Source organism: Euleptes europaea, chromosome 21 (genome assembly GCF_029931775.1).
Source record: "Euleptes europaea isolate rEulEur1 chromosome 21, rEulEur1.hap1, whole genome shotgun sequence".
NCBI lineage: Eukaryota > Metazoa > Chordata > Lepidosauria > Squamata > Sphaerodactylidae > Euleptes > Euleptes europaea.
The window spans coordinates 2670928-2688410 of NC_079332.1; the positions used below are offsets into that span (position 1 = coordinate 2670928).

The following is a 17483-nucleotide window of genomic DNA, read 5'->3' on the forward strand; positions in this document are numbered from 1 at the left end:
ATGGTTCCACGCCGTTCCTTCCTCTGCTGCCTTTCATCAGCTGTGGGTTAAATTCCCCCCCATCACTGCTACTAAGAATAAACCAGAGCTGCACATGTGCTATAATTTGTATGATTGAAAGGATGTTTTGTTTGGGCCTGGGTTTATGTAAGGGAAGCGGCTGTATCACTACGAGTCTTGCCGATAGGTAAGTTACGGTGCGTCGGCTGCTTGGCATTAAATACACGCTCGGGGCACATGGCAGATAGTGAAATACTCGGGCCGGGGCCTGAAGAGCCCTTGCGTCCCCAAGTGGGGTGGTGTCTTTCAAGCGACTTAGGAAATGGGGGGGGGGGACTCTATCCAAAGCAGTTTGTGGTACTGCACTGGGGTGAGACCCTGACCTGGCTAGCCTGATCTCGTCAGATCTCAGAAGCTAAGCAGGATTGACCCTGGCAAGTATTTTGGATGGGAGGCCACCAAGGAATACGGAGGCAGGCAACGGCAAACCACCTCTGACACGGTGACACGGAGGCAGGCAACGGCAAACCACCTCTGGACGCCTCTTGCCTTGAAAACTCCGCCAGGGGTCACCATAAGTCTGATGTGACTTGATTTTGATGTTTAAAGCTCTTCCCCTCGACCAGGGCCAGATGGGATAGCCTCCCGAATGAGATCAGGGCCCTGCGGGACCTCCAACAATTCCACAGGGCCTGTAAGACGGAGCTATTTCCGCCGGGCTTATAGTTGAGGCCAGCGACGGTTCTCCCTATAAATCCTGGCCTCCCTAGTCCTTTTCCCCATCCCGAGGTTGAGCCCTTCCCCCGATTTAGTCCTTTCCCCCATCTGTTATGCTGCAGACCATTGCTATGTGATTTTAGCGCCATCAATGAGACTATTTATTGAATGATTTGGGCTATTTTAAATGTGTTTAAATTATATTTTTAAAGGGTTTTTATTGATTTGAATCTGTATTTGTGAGCCTGGCCTTTGGGTAAAAGTGTAATAAAATAAATAAAATAAAAATTCACGGCCTAGGAGTCATAGGACAGGCTCCTCCCATATTCTCCATGTACCACCTATGGTCTTCTGGCTGCTACCCGTTAGCTGTTCCCTTCTCAAGGGCGTAGCTCAGCCTGGGTCTTCTAGATCATGTGTGGAGTCTCTGATCTCTATATAATGCAGTCTTTGCAAGCCATATAAGCATGCTCTGGTTTTCTGTGCGATTGCAGGCTGTTGTTTTCTCGATTCATGCTTCCGAAAATCCAGCTTGCCTTTGCAGGCTGCGGTTTTGCTGTTTGATTGGCGCTTCTCCGCCGGTCTTAAAACCAGCGTCAACACCATGTGAATTTACCCTTCATATATGTCTTTGAAGAGCCCCGTGGCGCAGAGAGTTAAGCTGCAGTACTGCAGTCAAAAGCTCTGCTCACAACCTGAGTTCGATCCCAACAGAAGTTGGTTTCCACGTAGCCAGCTCAAGGTTGACTCGGCCTTCCATCCTTCCGAGGTTGGTAAAACGAGTACCCAGCTTGCTGGGGGTAAAGGGAAGATAACTGGGGAAGGCACTGGCAAACCACCCCGTAAACAAAGTCTGCCTAGGAAACATCGGAATGTGATGTCACCCCATGGGTCAGGAATGACCCGGTGCTTGCACAGGGGACCTTTACCTTTTTTTATATATCTTCCAGACCTGGGGTAGTGTGTGGGGTGGTGGTGGTGGTGTCTTTAACCTTTTTAAAGGAAAAAAATAATAGCGAATATACTTGTTAGCAAAGGCTTTGGGCCTGTGGAGCATTGTGTGTGTGTTTAACTTTGGCTTATGGTTGTATAATAATGAGATAGAATGTCCAGTGAGCGGCTTCTGCCTGTTTCCTTTGTGTTGCCAGTCGTTTTATCAGTAGAGTACCAGATTGCCTTAGGAGTTTTGATTCCTGTCCTCTTAGGACTTTGCCAGCTGCCGGGTCAGTGCAGCCAATCTGTGTGAGTTGTCCTTGGCTGGCAGATTCACACATTTATTCTTGGTTTCTTTTTCCTTATGGGGAAAAGGATTCTTTGGCAGCTTTCAACAACCACATCGGCGGGTGTACATTCATCCTCTTAGCATGGCACGGCTGAATTTCACTTCTCTCCTTTGCCAGAATGACTCCTAAATTCACTGAGCTGTCAAATAAAAGCCATGTAATCTTAGGAAAAAAAATAAAAAAATTAAGGCCAAGCAAAATAATACACAACACAACATCGAGTTGGATGTTAAGGGTGGTGGGAACCCTGGCTCAGCAGGAGAGCATCTGCTTTGCATATGGAAGGTCCCAGGTTCAATCCCTGGCATCTCCAGTTAAATGGAGTACGAGATGCAAAAGACCTGAGAACAATTGGTGCCAGTCAGAGTAGACAAAACTGACCTTGATAGACCAGTGGTCTGATTCAGTGTAAGTCAGCTTCATGCGCATCTGAGCAATAGTTTTAGGGGAGGGGCCGTGGCTCAGTGGGAGAGCCTCTGCTTGGCATGCAGAAGGTCCCAGGTTCAGTCCCAGGCATCTCCAGTTAAAGGGACCAGGCAAGGAGGTGATGTGAAAGACCTCTGCCTGAGACCCTGGAAAGCCATGGAGAGGGGCCGTGGCCCAGTGGGTAGAGCCTCTGCTTGGTATGCAGAAGGTCCCAGGTTCAATTCCCAGCATCTCCAGTTAAAGGGACTAGGCAGGCAGGTGATACTGACTTTGATGGACCAAGGATCTGGTTCAGTAGAAGGCAGCTTCATGTGTTCAACAAAAGATCTTTCCAGCTGTGGTCTTTAAAAGGTTGTTTGTCAGCACCTTGTGTAGAATGCTAGCTTCCATGGGTGCAGGGTACGCCTGGCTGGAATCAGTATTTGGGGAACAAACTTTAATGATACTGTTCAATTGAACTACTGCAATAACTACAGATTCCCCTGAAGAAGCCTCTTGGGCAAAACACATAGGGAATTTTTATTCTGAGTAATCTTTTAAAAATCTTTTTTCCTATTTTGGCCTTATTTTTATTTCCTTTTATTATTATTTGTGTGCAAAACTGCCTTACACCCACAAGATGTGAATTTTCCTTGTGCCCTGTTTTGCTTTGAACATCTAGGCCCGAAGAAGTGATCTGTGTAGCTCGAGAGCAGATGAGTGTATATAGCTGCTTTTCTCCTGAGTCTGTCTGTGGGTCCATTTTTCTCAGCAGTGATTGGCAGCTCTTCTACATCAGCTCAAGCAAAGAAAGGTCTTTTCTAACACTTGCTATTTAAGGTCCTTGACCTGACCAGGCTATCCAGACCTAGGATCTTGTCAGACCTAGGAAACCAGAGTGGTGTAGTGGTTAAGAATGGTAGTTTGGAGCGGTGGACTCTGATCTGGAGATCCGGGTTTGATTTCCCCCCTCCTCCACACGAGCAGCGGAGGCTCATCTGGCGAACTGGATTTGTTTCCCCACTCATACACATGAAGCCAGCTGGGTGACCTTGGGCAAGTTACAGTTCTCTTAGAGCTCTCTCAGCCCCTCCCACCTCACAGGGTGTCTGTTGTGGGGAGGGGAAGGGAAGGTGATTGTAAGCTGGTTTGATTCTTCCTTAAGTGGTAGAGAAAGTCGGCATATAAAAACCAACTCCTCCTCCTCCTCCTCAGCAAGGTTGGCCCTGGTTAGTATTTGGATGGGCAACCTCCAAGGAACACCAGGGTCGTGAGGCAGGCAATCGCCAACCATCTCCTAATGTCTCTTGCCTTGAAAACCCTACGGGGTCACTATTAGTCAGCTGTGACTTGGTAGCACACACACACAAAAAAACCCTGTATTTTAGTATATATTGTATACACAATCACTATCTGCAAAGACTCTGACTCACGTTAATTAAAAACAGGGGAGCAGGAACAAGTTTCCGGTTGCCCAGATGCAGCATTCGGTTGCCTGGGGGCAGTCAGGCGGTGGAGTATCGGTGCACCTGAGCTTAACAGGTTTCTGCTGTATCCAGCTCCAACAATCTGCCTATTAGGGTGGCGGTGACAAATGTTGGGAGGGGATGGGAGCTTGACCCATTTCGAGTTAATTATCACCAGCAGAAACGGAGACGTGTCAAAATCGCCGGTAATTCCTAATTGGCCCCGAATGTTCATTTATTTAGGCCATGGCTGCTGAAGTCACAATGGGTGGGGGGTAGCGCGCACTTGAGCCACTGATCCGGCTGTCGGCCGCAGCATACCTCGAGACGAGAACGGGTCGATTCCACAAATAGCGCAAGCACCCGGGCGGTGCGGCTGACAAGCCACCTGCCTCCTCCAGCTGTCTTAACTGCTTGTCAGGTCCACTGAACGTCTCTTGCCTTGAAAACCCTACTGGATTGCCATAAGTTGGCTGCGACTTGACGGCATCTTACACACAAACACGCACACACACGCATATTGTTGCAGTAGCCAACCTGTTTGTCTAATGTAGAGGGTGGAAGGGCACTGCTGGCATATGATGGTATAAATCATGTTAGAAGGCGAACAGGAGCATTGTGTTTGCCTTAAGATTTAAAGAATGTAGATTTGGTTTTTGTTCAGTTTTTTAAAAAAACAACAACTAGAAAGGATTGGGTTTCTTGCAGAATGAATCTCTACTAGTTTAAATCGACACTTTTGCACTTTATTTGGGTTTCAGTACTGCCAAGCCTTTGGAACGTGGAGAGTGAATTTAGCATTCCTGAACAAAAACAAGTAGAAAATAACGAGGAACTAGCCAGCTCCTATGAGAGAAAGCTGATTGAGGTAAGAATATTTTACTGTGCAAAAAAAAAAAAAAAGTAATGCGAATTGTATAATATGTCTTTGCTTTGGCAGCAGAAATATTTTACAGTCCTAATGCTTGGTTTTTGTTTACCCCTGTGAAAGCGCATTTTTAGGCGGAGTTATACCGGGGTTTGGGGAGGGGAGGGACTTCAGTGCCATAGTCCAATTGCCAAAGCAGCCATTTTCTCCAGGGGAACTGATCTCTGTCACCTGGAGATCAGTTGTAATAGCGGGGGATCGCCAGCCACCACCTGGAGGTTGGCAACCCTATGTGGAAGTGATTCTAATCATGACCTGGGCAGCAGTTCATCTGGGGTCCGTCAAAGCAGTCCACATGGCACAGACATGACCAGTGTCAGCTGACAGTGGTTTGACCAGTTGGAGCGGGTGATGAGCCCAGAAGTATTCCATGTGGTTTGCAAATGCTTTGGAAATAGAAGCCTAGATGGGTTTGCATCGGCAATAAATCATCAGGTCCCAAAGTTCAAAATCCAGATGTTTCCAGGCTATGGGGAGAGGCTGTGTGGCTCAGTGGTAGAGCATCTGCTTGGCATGCAGAAGGTTCCAGGTTCAATCCCCGGCATCTCCAGTTAAAGGGACTTGGCAAGTAGGTGATGTGAAAGACCCTTTTCTGCCTGAGACCCTGGAGAGCCGCTACCAGTCTGAATAGACAATACTGACTTTGATGGCGCATGGGCCTGAATCAGTATAAGGCAGCTTCATGTGTTAGGGGAGGGGCCATGGCTCAGTGGTAGAGCATCTGCTTGGCATGCAGAAGGTCCCATGTTCAATCCCAGGCATCTCCAGTTGAAGGGACTAGGCAAGTAGGTGATGTGAAAAACCTTTTTCTGCCTGAGACCCTGGAGAGCCGCTGCCAGTCTGAGCAGCCAGTACTGACTTTGATGGACCAAGGGGGGTCTGATTCAGTATAAAGGCAGCTTCATATGTTCATGCTGTGATCTGAAAATGGCCCAGCCAGCTCCTGTATGAATTTCCTCCTACAAAAAGAGCTGCAAAGGATTGTAGATCTCAGTGCAGAGGTGGCTCTGATCACACCATCCTGGCCCCACCAGGTGTGGTTTCAAGACGTAATATGCTGGCCATCCCTTGGTGTCTTCCAGTCAGTAAAGACCTGTTGTCTCAGGGTTGCTTTTCCATCCTCAACCAGAGTTGTAAATCACTTTGGGGGTAGAGCGGCAGCAGTTTAGAGAGGCCATTCCCACGAGGTTGCCTGGACCGCATCAGCCTCCAGGAGATCCTTCACCAAGAGAGTTTATGATAGCACTCAGCAGATTTTTTCGTCCTGGTGTGAGGAGAAGGCAATTACCCCATTTAGGGGACACGTTAGAGAGTTCCTTAAGTTCCTTCAGACGGGGTTGGCTAAAAGCTTGGGTACCAGCCTCTTGAAGCATCAGGTTGAGGCTCTCTTGGCTGTAGTATGAGCCGAGAAGGAGAAGAAGAATTGGTTTATATATGCCGATTTTCTCTACCTTTTAAGGAGAATCAAACCAGCTTACAATCTCCTTCCCTTCCTCTCTCCACAACGGACACCCTGTGAGGTATTGGGGCTGAGAGAGTTCGGAGAGAGCTGTGACTAGCCCTAGGTAACCCAGCTGGCTTCATGTGGAGGAGTGGGGAAACCAAGCCAGTTCACCAGATTAGATTCTTCCGCTCCTAACCACTACACCTCGCTGGCTTTCACACAGAAAGGGCAGGGTTTTTCTAGCCACTCGTATGTCAAGAGATTCATCAGGGGAGCCGGCATCCCCCTGGTAATGTGTGATTTCCTTCTTGGAGCTTAAACACCATGATGAAGGCTCTTTCCACTGTGAAGGGAAATTTACGGTAAGTGAAAAAAAAAACCTCTCCATTCTTTGCCTGAGGCTCATTCCCCTGCCTCTCAAGACAGCCAAAATGTAAGTAATGGTTTTACTCAGTGTAAGACAGCTTCATACGTTTGCAGCTTTCGTTTGCCTCCGAGCCCTCTGCTGGTTTTTCAACTGCTCAAATAGCCCTTTTCTGAAGCGATTCTAACAGGATGCTGGATGCTGAATGTGTGGAGCAATTGCCTTGTCTCAGTTATGATTTATGGCTCTCTTGTGTCGCTGCTGTGCCCGGATCACCTACGAAGGTGAGTCCCAGTCCAGCATAGCCATTAAGACTGCGAAACCTTAGAAATGAGCTGCAATTTTTCACCGTTTGTTGGACTGAACTGACTGAGATGTTTGTCTCGCCGCATGGTAGCGGCCGTTTACAATCTGCTGCTTCCATCCCCACACACAGATTTTTATTTTTTTTTTGGATCAGTGGTGAGAGGCGATCACTGTAAAAATGGAGCTTGCTCCTCGATTGTGCTGTAATTTGTTTTCCGGTAAGGGAGGCACCAGGTTCGAAATGAACTTGGGAGTTTGGAGGAGGGGGGGACTCCAAAAAAGTTGCATCCTAAGCAGGCAAAGCTCAGGTCGGGCAAGACAAATGGATTCTAATGCGTCATAAAAGCAGATTTCAAACTAAGGGTTACAGGATAGGATGTGACGTTTGCCACGCTGGAGGATGCTATAAACAGCCGACGCAGTGGGAAGAGGCGTAGACCTCTTTAAGAAGAAGAGTTGTTTTTTATATGTCGACTTTCTCTGCCACTAAAGGAAGAATCAAACTGGCTTACAATCACCTTCCCTTCCCCTCCCCACAACAGACACCCTGTGAGGTAGGTGGGGCTGAGAGAGCTGTGACTAGCCCAAGGTCACCCAGTTGGCTTCATGTGGAGGAGTGGGGAAACCAACCCGGTTCACCAGATCAGCGTCCACCGCTCTTAACTACTACACCACTTGCATCGCGCGTACTTTCGCAAGAAACCAGAGCTTTTTGTTTTCTTGGCGGGGCTAGGTCAGTCAACAAAGAAGACAAAAAGCAGCTGTGTTTTGATATCTTTGTTTGCACATCCTGGACAATGTCTGTTCTTTAGGGGGTTGATCCCCACGAGGGACTGTTATTATTTGCATTGTCCTGTTTTGTTTTGGACTGGCAGCGATCGCTTCCCGAAATGGGAAGTTTGGCGGAAAGTGACGTGCTGGATGACGCCATTAGAAAGTACTCTTAATGAGAGCACAAAATCTCGCTTTCCTTGCAGTTTGGTCCAATTTAGGACTCTATTCATGGCCTGCTTTTATTTACGGCACAAATTGTTCATCAGCATTAAAGCGCCAGCTTTGCTGGAGCTGATCTTTTGTGATGGCCTGAAGTGCGGCTTATCGTGAGGCCTGTGGGAGCCAGCCGGAGTGGCGGAAACTTCTCTCGTTCCATTTCACCCGGGGGCAGAAAACCAAGATGGGTGAAGGAAGGCAGGCGTTGTGTGCAGGATTGTACATTTCATGTCTCTTGATCCCTGCCCAGAATGAGTTTTTAGGTATAAGGACGGTCCATTGAGTGCAGGGAACAGCTGACTTGAAAGCAGTTACTAAAGTCTTGCCGTCGAGGTTCCCTGCTTCCAAATGGGCCATCTCTCAGCTGGGTGTCCTCTTGGTGGTCTCCTCGCTATTCTTGGTGTGTGTGCGTGTGTATTTTCGTTAGCTTCTCTCCCTTGTGTGACTCTCTTGTGGTCCTGCAAAGCTCGAGTGTTCGGGTTAGTCATACGAGAGCACTTAAAATTATGGGGAGGGGCTGTAAAGGGACTAGGCAAGTCGGTGATGTGAAAGACCCCTTCCTGAGACCCTGGAGAGCTGCTGCTGGTCTGAGTAGACAATACTGACTTTGATGGACCAGGGATCTGGTTCTGTAGAAGGCAATTTCATGTGATGTGGAAGACCTCTGCCTGAAGTTTAATGTGATGTGAAAGACCCTGGAGAGCCATGTAGAGGGGACCTGGCTCAGTGATAGAGCATCTGCTTGGCACGCAGAAGGGTCCCAGGTTCAATCCCCGGCATCTCCAGTTAAAGGAAGTAGGCAAGCAGGTGATGTGAAAGACCTCCGCCTGAGACCCTGGAGAGCCGCTGTCAGTCTGAGTAGACAATACTGACTTTGATGGGCCAAGGTTTCTGATTCAGTATGAAGGCAGCTTCATGTGTTCATGTGTTCGTGCTCGTGCAAATTTGACTTGGCATGACCCAGTAGGGTTTTCAAGGCAAGAGACGTCCAGAAGTTGTTTGCCATTGCCTTCCTCTGCATAGCGACCCTGGTATTCCTTGGAGATCTCCCATCCAGGACCGACCTTCCTTAGCTTCTGAGATCTGACGAGATCAGGCCAGCCTGGCCCATCCTGGTCAGGGCAACAGAGCCACAGAGAGCTTTAATATGCTACTCATGCAGACCTCGTCTTTGCGCTCCTGTATTCCGGCAGGCGCACGATGGTGTTCGTTTATGAATATTTATGGGAGGCTGAGTCTCAGTTTCTGTCAGAAAAAGGTTGAATTTGGCGTTTGAAATGTTTGACAAATTGTACAGCTCTCTTCAAATCCTGCTGGCATGAAGCACTTGAGAAAATGATCTACGGAAGCATGTTTTTGACATATTAATCCAAGCCTTGTATGTCCTGGTTAGGTTTTGTCATTATTATTTTTTTAATATCTCTTTAAAATCTCGAGGTTAGACTGCGGCAGGGCAAAGAAATGGTGTTTCTCCAGTGACGGTAGGCTAATGTCTGCTAGCTTGTCTCGTTCTTACTACCACGGGCGTCTGACGATGAGGAGCGTACTCGATTTGCAGTCCAGCCCCACGCGATTACCACTTTGCAGCAAAGCTTCCAAAAAGTCAAGTCTGCTGGTTTGCCATAAGTTGGCTGCAACTTGTCCGTGCTTTGCACCCACACACACACACACACACACACACACACACACGGCTGTCACTGGATGGTTTTGGTCTGCCCTTTATCGCTGCTGGCATTGATCATTTCATTTGTTCTTTTCGTGCCGCGTACGTGCACACTTGCTTCCCTTTATGCATTCAGAGTATGTAATTTGTACATGGCACGCACGGAGAGTGCTGGCAAAGCTCATAAGCTTTACGAGAGGCGTGGTCAGGTCTGGTCTCTCAACGTGAACCTCTTATTGGTGTGTAGGAAACAAGCGTCCTCTGAAGGTGAATGCTCAGATGACCAAGTCGAAGGCTTTTCAGTGCTTGGGACTGCGAAGGGCCATGCAAACGTCTGAAGATCTTTGTAGCCGTGAAATTTACACTTAAAGCACACCTTGCTTACAGTTTAGAGAACTGTTTGTTTGGAAGGGGGGGGTAGAGCGTGTAATGTTTGCAAATATTTAGCTAAATCAGATTGCACCAAAACGAAAAGGAATTTCCCGCCTTTGCACCTTTGAGCGAAAGAAGCAAAACGGAATGCTTTGATCGTTCCCGTGGTCGGGAGAGGCAGGTTGCACATAAATGGCTCCTTTACTTTGAGCGGCCAGGAAAATGAAGTCAGGGGCAGACGGCTGCGGCAGTGAAAGACACTCAATTGTCCCCAAGCGGGTGGGGAGAAAACAATCCACGTTGCCGTTACTGTGTCAGGAATTACTTGGTAGAAATAACTGTGAGCACCTTTTCCAGATGTCCGGGTGTCGTTGTGACACAATCTATGAACAATTGTTGCTCCTCTTTTTTGCCGCAGGATACAGATTTCTGTCAGTAGCTTCTAAGGATCGTTGCATCTTCCTGGTAACAAAGCTTCATGAGTTCGTGGTTCTGGAAATAACTGGCTGCATGGATATGTTTATTCCCCCCCCCCACACACACACACACAACTTCCTTTCTATATTCGCTTGCATTTGTAAAAATTACTTATCTCTTCAGCATTTCAGAAATCGTATTTTCCAGTTTCAGCTGTAAATTTACAAGGGAGATCTGAGTCTTTTCTTTGATTCCCCACTCCACCCGAGCCACGGACTCTAATCTGGTGAACTGGGTTGGTTTCCCCACTCCTCCACAGGAGGCTTGCTGGGTGACCTTGGGCTAGTCTCAGTTCTCTCTGAACTCTCTCAGCCCCACCTACCTCACAAGGTGTCTGTTGTGGGGAGAAAAAGGGAAGGCGGTTATAAGACTCTTTGGTTCTCCTTAGAAGGTAGAGAAAGTCGGCATATAAAAACCAACTCTTCTTCTTATTGCAAAAGTAACCTGTCACTGTATTTTGCAGTCAGCAGGATAAGACTGCTTTCACAATCACTGTGCAGCTCTAGGGTTCTAGATTTCCCCCCTCCTCCAATTCTATGTATACTTGCTATTGCAGAACACTTTATAATTAACCAAACTAAAATATCTAATCTGCAGCTGTCACAACTGAAGTATAGCGGGCTCACAGAACAATAGATAAAACAGTTGTGAAGTACGTTAATCATAATGATATAGGGGAGACCAATAAATGATCCTGATCCAATCAGGACTTTTGCATCAGTCATTTAAAGGATCACAACTTCAAATGCTGTGTAATTACATCAGGACATTTTGGAGTGTGTGTACTGGAATTCAGTAGGCAATCAATTGTGTAATATTTCTCTAAGAAGTCAAGTTCATGCAAACACCAGCTGTCCATGGAAGAAAGAAAAACATAATGGCAGATAATGAGCACTAACTTGCATGTATAACACAGATAACACACTGTAGTGAGCTTGGGGGTGGGAACAGGAGATGTCTTGAAAATGATGATGCTGGAAGGAGGTCCAGGTGTTTTCATGGCTAGGAAGAAGGGGGAAAGATGCTCTTTGCCGGAAAATGCCATCCTTTCCAGCTGGGAGAGACAACACACCAGCCCTCCTTTCATATGTTCACACCACTTGATCGGAGGGTGCAGGTTTGGCGGGCTGGAGACCCAAATCTTAGCACCCAGATTGGCTGAAGACCCCAGAGCACACGTGAGGGTGGGGTCTGAAAAGGGGAGCCGTTCCTTTGTTTGGGGCTTCCTTCTGGTACAATGCCCACCCTCCAAAGCATCCATTTTCTCCAAGGGAACTGATCTCTTTACTCTGGAGATGAGCTGTAATTCTGGGGGATCTCCAGGACCAATCTGAAGGCTGGCACCCCTAGGAGGGAGGGACCTCAGTGGGGTACAGGGCCATAGAATCCACCCTCCGAAGCATCTGTTTTCTCCAAGGGTGCTTTTCTAAAGCAGAATACTGTCCTTTGAAAGGCTACCTTTTAGGTAGTTTTTTTTTTTTTTTTTTTGCTGAAGACACAGTGCCTGTTGAACCATATATTTTTAAAAGGAACGCACAGCACATATACACTTCGATTGCCGTAGCCACATCTAAAGAGAGTGTGATGATTTGAACCAAGCCGGCATCCAAAATAGTTTCCAGGTGTTCTTGTTCACCAGATGGAGCAGGTTGCCTTTGGATAGCGGAATATCGGCACCTGTGTGATATTTATATCTGAACTAGACTGTCTGCACAAAAGGTAAGGCATGTTAATGCACACGGCCAAATTCGGACGTGGTGAGAATTGGAAGCGCAGCTTCTGTTTTATACCCCTTTCCCCCCGCTTGTGGCAACGTTTGGAGTTGTTAAGCATACAGCGTTATATTCTGCAACTTTATTTACTGTTTTGCCTTGTGCTAGGGCCATAGTGGTATAATGTTTGGCAGTCTTAATTGGTGCTGTCGAGAGTAGAAGGCTGGTCTCGGCTGCAGTAGCCACCCCACCCTCCGATTTCTGCTTGCCATGTCTGTAACATCTTGTATGAAAACAGTGCTTTCACGTATCCTTAATACAACTGTCAGGACCTGACAAGAGCATTGCAGAATAAGCCTGTTCTTTTTTTCGTGACATGCGTTGCTGCATAAATAGTGGGGTGTCAGGAGTTATCTATATTAAAAAAAAAAAAAAAAAAGCAAGCCGAACTCAATTCTTCTGCGATTTATGGTACTGGATTTCAGGATTCTTTTTGGAGAATCAGGTGAGGAAAGGGTTCTTTTTCGCGTCTTGTTTATCCCTCTGAATTTTGGTCGCAAACAGATGTTTGGCAGCTTGAAAAGAGCCCCCTGAAAGCAGCGGGATTGAAAGGCTGAGGCCAAGTTGTGTGTTTTTGGTGTGTTTCTTCCTCCGCCCCTCCTGCTCTGTGTAAGCTCGCGCATGTTACATATTCATGAAATAGCAACCGTGACTTCAGGGCAAAGCAACTTCAAGCACCCTTTTGATGCAGTAACAACTGTGACAGGAAGTGTGCAAGAATAAAGCAAGCAGCAGGAGTTGGTTTAGGCCCGTTCCACCAGCTATGTTCAGGTAGCGACTGGAGGGTTTTATGAGGCACTTTTGTGGCCCTGATCCTGACAAAACTTTGAGGCTCCTTAAAGGTAGAGAAAAGCGGGTATAGAAAACATCTCTTCTTCTTCTCCGGCATGGTGTAGTGGTTAAGAGCGGTGGTTTGGAGTGGCGGACTCTGATCTGGAGAGCCGAGTTTGATTCCCCGCTCCTCCACGTGAGCGGTGGATGCTTATCTGGTGAAACGGGTTGGTTTCCCCACTCCTCCCCATGAAGCCATCTGGGTGACCTTGGGCCAGTCGTAGTTCTCTTAGAGCTTTCTCAGCTCCACCTACCTCCCAGGGTGTCTGTTGTGGGGAGGGGAAGGGAAGGTGATTGTAAGCCGGTTTGATTCTTCCTTAAATGGTAGAGAAAATCAGCATATAAAAAACAACTCTTCTTCGTCTTCGTCTTCATCTTCATCTTCGTCTTCCAACCAAGCTATATATTTTTTAAAGAACAAGATCTCTTATACTCTTGCGCTGCTTTGTTATTTTATGCTGGCCAATGGCCGTAACTGTAAATGTATACTCTTTTGCATTGTAATTCAGATATTCTTCCATTTGTGGTGGGAAAAGTTCATAATTAGACCAGCTTATTTGCTGCTTTATCCTTTAAAAAATAACATTAAAGGAAAAAGAAACTGGCAGTGAGCAAATTAGCAATTGAAAAATGTGTGAGGGTTTATTGATGGTGGGGAGAATAAAAATGGGTGCCAGCAGGGAACTTGTGGTAATTATAGAGCAAGTAATTGAACCCAGAGTTAGTATAACTCTTTGGCTTCTCATGAGTGATAATTACTACAATAGTATGAAACCAGGTAAATTGTTGCACAACATGCCAGACAAATTAAATCTCATGCTGCATTGCCCTTTCCCCCTCTGATACGAGGAAGTAGAAAGATAAGAATTGGACCTAAAAAAAGCGTGATTTGAGCTTGCAGTGGGCCTCACCCATTAAAACTCGATCCTCCGCTCTCTTCCGGCAAACTCTCTTGTTCGCGCCTTGCGCCATCTTGATCGCACGCTCTCCAGCGTACGAGCGCACCGATCTTTTAATTAAGATCTCATCTTTGACACTCTGTGTGTCGTTTATATGCTAGTTTGAGGATGTTCTCCTAGGTTTGGCCTTGGTGTTGGATTAATAGAAGGCCCACGTATCTCGTTCGTTTGTATGTGGGGTCTGGTGGCGGGCACGGAACATTGGCCCCCTCCGTTACCTTGGGTTGGTTCTTCCTTTCTAAAGAAAAGCCTTTAAAGAAAAGTCTGTGAAAATAGACACACGAGGCTGCTTTATACCAATTCGCACCATGTATGGTCTGCTCTGACTGGTAATGGGTGCTTCAAAGGTAGCAAGGGGTCTCTGCCAACTTTGCTACCAGACCCTCCTTCTTAGTGGAGATGCCAAGGGACCAGGGACCTTACAAGCAAACCATTCTGTTGACTGCGACCCAGCTTATGAGCATGTGAAGTGGAAGGGAAGGTGGTTGTAAACTGGTTTGAGTCTCCCTTAAATGATAGAGAAAGTCGGCATATAAAAACCAACTCTTCTTCTTCTTCTTTTCTACTGAATCAGACCAATGGTTCCTCTACACAGTACTACCCACTTTGACTCTCCAGGGTCTCAGGCAGTGGTTGAACCCACTGTGGTTGAACCCAATACTAGCTGCATGCGTAGTCTGTGCTGTGCTGCTAATCTTAAGCACCACTTAAAACAGAATCAAACCGGTTTACAATCGCCTTCCCTTCCCCTCCCCACAACAGCCACCAGGTCAGAGTCCACCGCTCCAAACCATCATTCTTAGCCACTACACCACACTGTCTCTCACGTATATTTGGCAATGCCCGTCAGAAGTCTCAGAATCCCTGCAAAGTTGGAACAATCAGAGTTTTAACTGTGCGCCACGAGCATCAGTATGCATGCATGTGCAAATAAGACACACAAATTTGTGCTCAACTGCACAGTTTATCCATGGTTCAGAATGTTGGCTTTTGAATGACTTGGGTGCATTTGTGTGAGTGTGTGTGTTTTTAAAGATGAGAATAGGAATACTGTGTCCAGTTTCGGGCTCCACAATTTAAGAAGGATGTTGACAAGCTGGAGCGTGTCCAGAGGAGAGCGACCAGAATGGTCAAAGGTCTGGAATGTATGCCCTATGAGGAGAGACTTAAGGAGCTGGGTTTGTTTAGTCTAGAGAAGAGAAGGTTAAGGGGTGACATGATAGCCATGTTTAAATATTTGAGGGAACTAGCTTGTTCTCTGTTGCTTCAGAGACTAGGACACGGAGTAATGGATTTAAACTAAGAGAAAAACGATTCCACCTAAACATTAGGAAGAACTTTCTGACGGTGAGGGTGGTTCGACGGTGGAATGCACTGCCTCGGGGTGGGGGGTGTCCCCATCTTTGGAGGTCTTTAAGCAGAAGTTGGCTGGCCATCTGTCAGGAGAGCTTTGATTGTGGGATCCTGCATGGCAGGGAGTTGGACTGGATGGCCCTTGTGGTCTCTTCCAACCTTGTGTGATTTTGTGATTCCCCATCTATGGCTCACTGTTTTTCTTTCAGTACTGATTGCTGTATTCTTTGCCATCTCCACTGAAATGTTGAAACGTTGGCTGCAATCCAGAGAATGTGCGGTGACGTCCAAGCGCCCCACAGGCAATTGTCTTTTTGCTGCTGCCTTGGTTTTCTTTTCCTAGTGGCAGATTCTTTAAGGGAAGTTTTGGAAGGAGATGCCCTGAACTGGATGGCCCAGGCTCGCCCAATCTCGTCAGATCTCAGAAGCTAAGCAGGGTCGGCCCTGGTTAGAACTTGGATGGGAGACCACCAAGGAAGTCCAGGGTCACTATGCAGAGGAAGGCAATGGCAAACCACCTCTGCTGTTTATCAGAACAATGCATCCTGATCAAGCAAAAACGATCAGGCTCGGGAGGATGCAGTTCTCTTTAGGGTTTCATTGTCGGATTCTGAAATTTTGCCTCTGCATGCAAATTTGAGTTTCAGAATTTGAGGTTTGTTAATAAATAATGATAAATTTAAATTTTATTTGAGGCTAGTATGCCAGGTAAAACAGAAACGGACCATACAGAGTATATGTTTACAACCGAGGCCAACAAAATTAGGAATCATCCAATTTTACATTTCCACAGATTTAAGGAAGTACATTGAGGCGACGTAGGTTCATTGCTACTGGACAGTATTTTGGGACCTGCGTGGTGATTGGTGAGCTATCTCCCAGCAGAAACCTTTTGGTTTGCTAATATATCCTGTTTCCATTTTGAATTCAGATCCCTTGTGAAGAGTGACAGGTTACCATATGCCACACTGCGTTTACAAAAATATATATATATCATGTTTCACTATATAATTTATATAGGTTGAAGAAGCTGACTAGTTGCTTTTTATGGTGAAGTGGAACTGTTGTCTTGAGGCTGATTGTTCAGGAAACAACTGGGATATGAATAAAGAATGCTTTAATTGCTAGCATGGAAGACATTGTGTGTTTGATCTTATCCAAACAACCTAGCGTTGAGTAATTAATGAGGGAGTCTTTAATTAAATCAAACGAGGCTGTGAAGTGAGTCCCTGCAATGGAATTAAGTAGAAGAGAAAGCAGAGCAAGCGCAGAGAAGAAGGCAGCGAAGGGCTGGAATTAAGCAAACCTAATATGGATATAGGATGGAATGCACACATTTCAGTAACGAACCCGTGAAGCTGCCTTATACTGAATCGGACCCTTGGTCCATCAAAGTCACACACACATACGTAAACCTTTATTGGCATAATAACATCATTATGGCATACATTAGTACGAGCATCATGAAAAAAAATCATATTCTATCATAAACTGTTCATCAGCTAAAATCAATGCATAAATAAAATTGCTAAGTCTCTCCATCACTGTGTAGTGGTTAAGAGCGGTGGTTTGGAGTGGTGGAGTCTGATCTGGAGAACCGGGTTTGATTCCCCACTCCTCCCCATGAGCGGCAGAGGCTAATCTGGTGAACTGGATTTGCTTCCCGGCTCTTACACACGAAGCCAGCTGGGTGACCTTGGGCAAGTCACACTCTCTCAGCCTCACCTACCCCACAGGGTGTGTCTGTTGTGGGGAGGGGGAGGGAAGGCAATTGTAAGCCAGTTTGATTCTGCCTTAACGGGTAGAGAAAGCCGGCATAGAAAAACCAACTCTTCTTCTTCCTTCTCATATCACAACAAGTGATACCATCCAGACTCCTCCCCCTCCCCTCCCCCTCCCCTCCCCCTCCCCTCCCCCCCTCTCTCTCCCCTCCCCCCCTTTTCCTGCTTTCCTGCTTTCCTTTCTAAAGGGCTTTTAGATATTTCTTACTACATATTATGATATGATAATATTATTAGGATGTGTGATAAGTTATAATTCTGTACTGACCACTGAAGAAGGCCTTTCCAGGCCAGAACGCGTCTGGTCCTTTTTGGATCTCATATTGGTCAATGAAAGATTGTACATCGCAGTTGTTCACGTTTGTATATGTT

The 17483-nt window shown here is 46.6% G+C and overlaps 1 protein-coding gene across 1 annotated transcript in view; it reads left to right on the forward strand.

Annotated features, from left to right (window-relative positions):
- SNX29 (sorting nexin 29) overlaps positions 1–17483 on the forward strand; it is an 82398-nt gene that overhangs the window by 19123 nt on the left and 45792 nt on the right. Inside the window, exon 14 of the mRNA XM_056866565.1 lies at positions 4633–4739. Coding sequence (XP_056722543.1) covers positions 4633–4739 — 107 coding nt within the window. The remainder of the gene's footprint in view (positions 1–4632; positions 4740–17483) is intronic.